We start from the raw sequence: 6,596 nt of genomic DNA, 5'->3' as shown, positions 1-6,596 counted from the left end.
CGTTAGAAAAGTCGACGAGTCGACTAAGGTTCCCCCGATTTTTGGACACGTATGAGCTCGACGAGTTAAAGGAGAACTTGACGAGCCAGTCAAGGATTTCATAACTTCTCGAGTTCAGGAAGGACTCGACGAGCTGGTGAACTGCACTCGACGAGTCGAGTCAACATGGACTATTGACTTTGACTGTGGGCGTTGACTTTGACCGAGAGTTGACCAGATGACTTCTCAGGGTATTTTGATACTTTGGACACTTATGAAAAAGGGTTGTATGGTATTTATAGGTAGTGAAGTTCGTGTTGGTGATCCGGGAGTTGAAGCTTTCTATTTTATGACGTCAGTTGCGAGGTGAGTTATCCTCACTATACTAAGGGGTCTAAGGCACCAAGGCCGACTCATTGGATTTGACATCCTAGTAGTTATTGATATGTTGAGTTTGAGTTAGTGATGTATGCCAGTTGATATGCTAGTCGGGTAGATCTGTAGAACTGCCTGTGATACTGTATGATTATCTGTATGTGCATTAGTTATGATACACGTCGACATGTTATATGGGATGGGTTGAGGTTGTACTGCTCCGTGTGGTAGCCAACAAACCCTAGAGTATTCTGGATATGAGCTGAGGGCCCGGTAGGCATTCCAGACTCATACTGAGGACTCAGGAGCATTCCAGATACGAGCTGAGGGCCCGGTAGACATTCTAGACTCGTACTGAGGGATCGATGGCATTCCATATATGATCCGTTAGGCATTCCAGACTCGTACTGAGGCCCTAGGGGTAGTCCAGCTGGTAAGGTTGTGGACCCATGCATGTTGTTCTGATTGATCGACATGATATGTTAATGTTGATATTGCTATGTGGACTGTATGTGTATCGGTATTTTGGGGGTAACTCACTAAGCTTTCGGGCTTACAGTTTCGGTTATTGTTTCAGGTACATCAAGAGATCGAGGCAAGGCCAATGCGTGATCGTATAGCTCCTCCTATTATGTTTATGTTTCTGGGAACAACTCTGATAATCAATATTTTGAAAACAAAGTTGTAATGTTTTGATGAACTTGACATGTATTAAAAAGTTTAAATTGGGTTGAAATTTTGGATGTTAAATTTTCACCCCCTGTAGTCTCTTTCAACTGGTACTAGATCTATTTCACCCCCGTTGGTCTTTTTCAACTGGTAGTGGGTCTATTTAACCCCTATAGCTAAACATATAATCATATCAGTAAGAGTCACAAAGACAACATGCACATACATTCATATCAGCAGGTGTCACAAAAACAACTATCATCCTTCAAACATAGTGTAGTTGGTCAACATTGGTGCCTTCAACCCATGAGTATAGTGAGGAGACTCACCTGAACTATTCAACAGAAGCCCAACAACTACCTCAGCAACAAAACATTCAACCCAAGCTTCCTAAAGCCAAACCGAAACTAATCCTTAGCCAAATGCTCAATTCTACTCAAGTTTGACCAAGAGTCAAACTGGTCAAAAAATCAACGGTCAAAGTCAAAGTCAAAATTACCAATCAGTAGCCCTCCACATCATGGCCTTCCTTGGCCACGTCGTGGGCAAAAAATGCCAAAACAATCGTTAATCCCCCATTCGCCACGTTGTAGCAGCCTAAGGCCACACCGTGGGGACTGGTCTGGATAGCTCAAATGAGCTTATTCCATTTTCTGTTGATTCCAAGAGCTCCAAAGCTCAGATATGATCCTTTCCAAGGTCTTAATGTATAAAGTTTTTAAATTTATCCATTAGGAAGGTCCAAGTCACCAAAATCTAGACTTTAAATCTCAAAGGGACCCAAAATGCATCTTTCTCAACTTAATCCATTAAGTCCAAGTCTCCAACTTCCAGATCTGAATCAACAAGATGTCTAGATGGATAAATTTCCAAATTTATCCATAATAATGCCACAATCTTCCAAGATCTAAACTTTAATACACCAAAATGACCTAAAGGGCCAAGATAACTAGCATGGCTAAAGGGGAAGGCAAAACATCACGACTTTCCTAGTCCATGAGGTCCAAGAAGCATTCTAAACACATAAAGAGATATTGGAGTCCACTCAACTCCCAGATCACCCATAAAATGGACCATAAGTGCCAAAAAAAAAACCAAATGAAAAGATCTAATAAACTAGATAGCAAGACTGGAACTTTATACTTACAATGGTCCAGAAATGTATGCCTTCTAAAATTGACTAGTTCTGCTTCAAGGGCTATATTGTCTTTTTAGCAATCCAGTTGTAAATTGATTATTGTGTGTCTAAAAAGGGAGCCAGTTCTAAAATGAGTGTTTCAGGTCTAAAGTGATTGTTTCACGTCTAAAAAGGGCACCAAGTCTAAAATGGGTGTTTTCAGGTCTAAAAAGGGCTTGTGCCTGAAATGCAAATATTCCATTCTTGAAGGACTAAATTAGCCAAATGGCTAAAACCTTTTTGCTTTTAACCTCAATTAAACATTGGATTTTTAAGAGATAGAAAGTGTTTTGAAGACTTATTCTTCTTCACCCTTTTAGGATTGACATTTTCTAGGGTTTCAACCCTTTATCACCAAATCATTATAGCTCTTTATAACCTCATTGATCAAGTTCTGTAAACACTTCAATATTTTAGTGGATTGGTTCTCTGCTTTATCCGCCCATGGTTTTTTCCCGATTTGGATTTTCCATGTAAATCTTTGTGCGTATTTGATTTGCTTTTTAATTTGTATTTTTCATTACATGTGATTGATTGTGGTTTGATATTTTACTCCTATTCCGTTTGAACTAATATGGTTCTCGTGATTTAGATTTCTAGGTTGTTTGATGCATTAGGGATTTTAGGTTTTAGTGCATTTTACCCTCTTTGTTTACTAGAATATGTGTTAAGGTTACAATGCCTTTGAGAAAAAGAGATGATGAAAATAAGAAAGTTAATCCTCTATTTAAATAGAGGATTGTCAGTGAGAAACGCACTATGGCAAATATTAAGGCACAAAGGTTATCTTGTAAAGAAACTCTTCCTTGCTAAATAAATATTAAAATCTTCTTTATTAAGCAAAGAAGATAACATCGTCATTAAGAACTTTTGGAGGCATGTTTCTCAAGATGACACCTTCTTTTTATTAGTATTTTATAAGTATGCCTTAAATTTTTTTTTCCAGTAACTTATAATATATTATTATACAATAAGGAGCCCATTCTCCTAGAAGAAGAAAATAGATTTCAGTGTAAACCACCTTCTCTTTTCCATACAATTGATTCGGTAACCTAAGGTAGACTTTTTTGGGGATGATTTATGAGAAAGGAAAGGGTATGTTACTGTAAGAGATAGCATAAGGTAGATTGTTTTTTGGAGATTTTCGGAGGGTGAGAAGTGGTAAATAAACATGATGTAGATTAGACAAAGATGAGAAGAGGAGAAAGGCACATATAGGTTTTAAGGGAGAGGGGTGGGGTATTTACTAATAATAAAAGATTAAATAAAATCAAATAAATTGTAAGAAGTTTATCAAAAGCCCAAATAAATCATTTCACATTTCACTTTGGTAAGTTACCAAAATCACACAATGAAACATTTTCATAATACATTTTTTGCAAAACTCACAATTAAACCTTTTCATAATACATTTTTTGTAAAATAAAAAAAGGATCTAATCCAAAGAAAATGACGAACCAAATGTCATTTCTACAGTTTACTCTTATTTTTTTTTTATTTTAAATACTTGATGTTTAAATTAAATTTTCAAATAACATCCACGAAAATAAGTGAACACAGTCACCCATGAATCTTGACTTTTAGCATAACAATATAAAACCGAAATAAAAATTAATACTAAAAAATAAGTGCATTGGTCTCTTGAGTTTACTTTATGGTGTTAATCCATCCCAAAATATTAACCCTAAGAATCGTGACATCTTCGCACAAACTCAAAAAAATTGGTAGCATCACCGCCTTCTTTGATGCAGACAACTGAGTTATCAAGTTTTCAGTATGCTGAAACAATCCACACATTTCGTCCAACCATCCAAGAATGGGGTGATTCATGGATTTCGTGCAATCACGTCTATTAATATACTTTTTCGTAATTTGTGCCATCATGAGAAAATTATCTAATTTTGCTTTAATTTTCTTATGCTTAAACACTTCCATAATTGCCCCAAGGTTCCATTGTAATTTCCACGCCCAATGCATCACAACGTATGGTTTGCTATGAACATCCTTCTGAGCCTTGTAATCCTCGCTATTTCTATTTTGTTTACACTCCTCTAACAATATCCCTAAGTGTTTTACAAATACTTGTGCTGATGCCATATTCTCCGTAACTGTAATCTCCTGCAACGTTTTCATGATCATCATAAATTTCATGTTTTTGCAACGTAACCGGTTCATGTTACAATGATGCATATTTTGGTATGGTTATGCATGTGCATAAACTAGAAAAAAGGATAAACCAAATATTATATTGGCACTGTGTAAATACCTCACACGAGACCATTGGGAAGATGGCACAATCATCATCATTGATTATTTCAGTACACGTACTTACTTTCTCTTGTGCCTGCACCTCCAAGTATACCTTTACTACTGGTTTTATTGTAAACTTCAGAATCTTTGTGTTAGCAAACGCACAAGCTTTATGTGGGACTAGTTTCATGGATGAAGATAGACTCTGCAGAAAATTACATACAGATCAATGTGATCTTAATAACCATGTATATGTATAAGAATGATAAGTAAGAAAAATTCGAGAGTGTCAAATTGAAAAAAATCAATGATTCTAATTGATTCTTGAGTATTAAAAACCTTTCTAATTAAATTAAAAGGATTTAGTTATGGATAAGTAATTGTGATTCTCATCAAAACCATTGATTCTTTTGATCTATACTCGAGATTGGTTCTTACATTCACACAATATTTGTGATTATCAAAAATAAACTACCCATGTGTGTGTGTGTATATATACACACACACACCATAAAACTATGGAGGGGTGCAAGAACTCTTGATATAGCTTCCTTTGTGAAAAGAGACGCTGCAAAAGATAACACAAAAGGAAATTAGATATAGATTAATGCAATCTTCATAACCATGTGTGTGTATATACAAGAGTATTTTCCATACTCCAGATTTAAGATCTTGGTAAGATGCAGAAGATAAACAATATCAATGACCAATACCTTGAGAATCCCCAAGTTAAGTGTAAGAAGCTTAACACTATGGAGCTGCTGAAGCAGAGAAACTATTCTATGAATATCTGCTTTGAATGGATCGTACATAAAGAGTTCAACCTTCTCCAAAGAATGGAAACCTGATGGTGTAGAAACATACCAAGGCTGAGAACCTTCTATGACCAAGGAGGTAAGCCCAGGTGCAGAAATCAGATGCTCCCCTTCGCACCTTATAATTGTGAGATTCTTGAGTTGAGGTGTAACCACATTCACAACCTCCTCTAATTCCATATCCGGGGGTGTAGATACAAGTGTAAGATCAGAAAGTCGAGGAAGACAGATATTTAAAACTTTGGTTTCCGTCATTCTGCACCGGTTCAAGGAGAGGTTGTTCAAGTTGGTGCACTTGGAGAAAAGACCAGGAAAAAAAATATGTGTGTTGTTTTTAATTAGTCAAAACCAGGAAAAAAATTCACATTGAAAAAATCACTATATTAACCAACTATTAGTCAGCTAATTTCATTCTACACAATTAGGTATCTAACAAAGAAATTCCAAGTTTCCTCTGTTCCAACAATTAACAAAATCACAAATTAGGTTAATGATGCATCAATAAACTTTTTCAAACAAATTCACAATTACAATTAGAACATTGGGCTCTCAATATACTAATCGGATTTATAAAAAAAAAAATAATAATAATAAAATATAAAAAATAAAAAAATATATAAAAAAAAAATTCACAAATCTCACCGAAAAGTAAACCAGTACGGGTGGGATGGAGGCGAAGTTTTGGTTTCAGCAGAGTAAATCGAGTGTTTATGAGCCCTTCGCTTTTGAAGTGGTTTTAGTTGAGATAATTACAAATTTAGTCAATGTTTTAAAGAATTTTTATTTAATGGTTAAAATCATTGATGAGGTTATTTTATTTTCGGTTTCATCGGGTTTCATAGACCCGTCTTAAATTTCGTTCTTCAGAGTTGAGTTTTTTTTTTTTTTTTTTTTTTTTTTTTTTTTTTTTTTTTTTTCTTTTTTAACGAATTAACCTAGTAATACGTAAAACCGCTAAAGGAGTAACAACAGATTTCGACCATCTAATTTACTATTAATATTTATGTAAATCTCTTATTTTTAGATTTGGTGAAAATACATTATCAGAGAAAATAAAATGTAGATCTCTTTTTTTTTAAAGATGCAAAAAATAAAATGTTATACTTTTATAACAAGAAATATGATTTTTCAAATTTAAATGTGATACCTTATGTGTGTCTTGTCATATTTATAGTGGTCCACAACAGTTTAGTATCTTTTAAAAGGTTTTCTCAAATAAACTAAGCAATCGAACATGTAATTGAACATGCAAATTACATTTTCGATGTTGTTGTTGCTTGTCCGGTTTTTCATTGTTGTGTGTTATCCTTGAACATGTACTACTAGGTTAA

At 34.8% G+C, this 6,596-nt stretch overlaps 1 protein-coding gene across 1 annotated transcript; it reads right to left on the bottom strand.

The window, feature by feature from the left end:
- Positions 1-4,887: 4,887 nt before the first annotated feature.
- On the bottom strand, positions 4,888-5,824 carry LOC128133036 (uncharacterized). Its single transcript, XM_052770046.1, has 2 exons — positions 5,164-5,824; positions 4,888-5,018 (listed from the first exon to the last, which is right to left on the bottom strand). Exons 1-2 carry the CDS (start codon positions 5,518-5,520, stop codon positions 4,911-4,913), a joined length of 465 nt encoding a protein of 154 aa, XP_052626006.1. The 5' UTR covers positions 5,521-5,824; the 3' UTR covers positions 4,888-4,910.
- Between the last annotated feature and the right edge of the window lie 772 nt (positions 5,825-6,596).

This window comes from Lactuca sativa, chromosome 3, assembly GCF_002870075.4.
Source record: "Lactuca sativa cultivar Salinas chromosome 3, Lsat_Salinas_v11, whole genome shotgun sequence".
Taxonomy (NCBI): domain Eukaryota; kingdom Viridiplantae; phylum Streptophyta; class Magnoliopsida; order Asterales; family Asteraceae; genus Lactuca; species Lactuca sativa.
Note: the sequence above shows the minus strand (reverse complement) of the source record. Positions and strands in the feature narration are given on the sequence as shown.

What these genes read in the sequence shown, in the direction of transcription:
- LOC128133036 (XM_052770046.1), bottom strand. Translation starts at nt 5,520, where the DNA reads ATGACGGAAACCAAAGTTTTAAATATCTGTCTTCCTCGACTTTCTGAT. An exon ending in TTAACTTGGGGATTCTCAAG is followed by an intron (nt 5,019 to 5,163) that starts GTATTGGTCATT and finishes TATCTTTTGCAG; the next exon opens with CGTCTCTTTTCACAAAGGAA.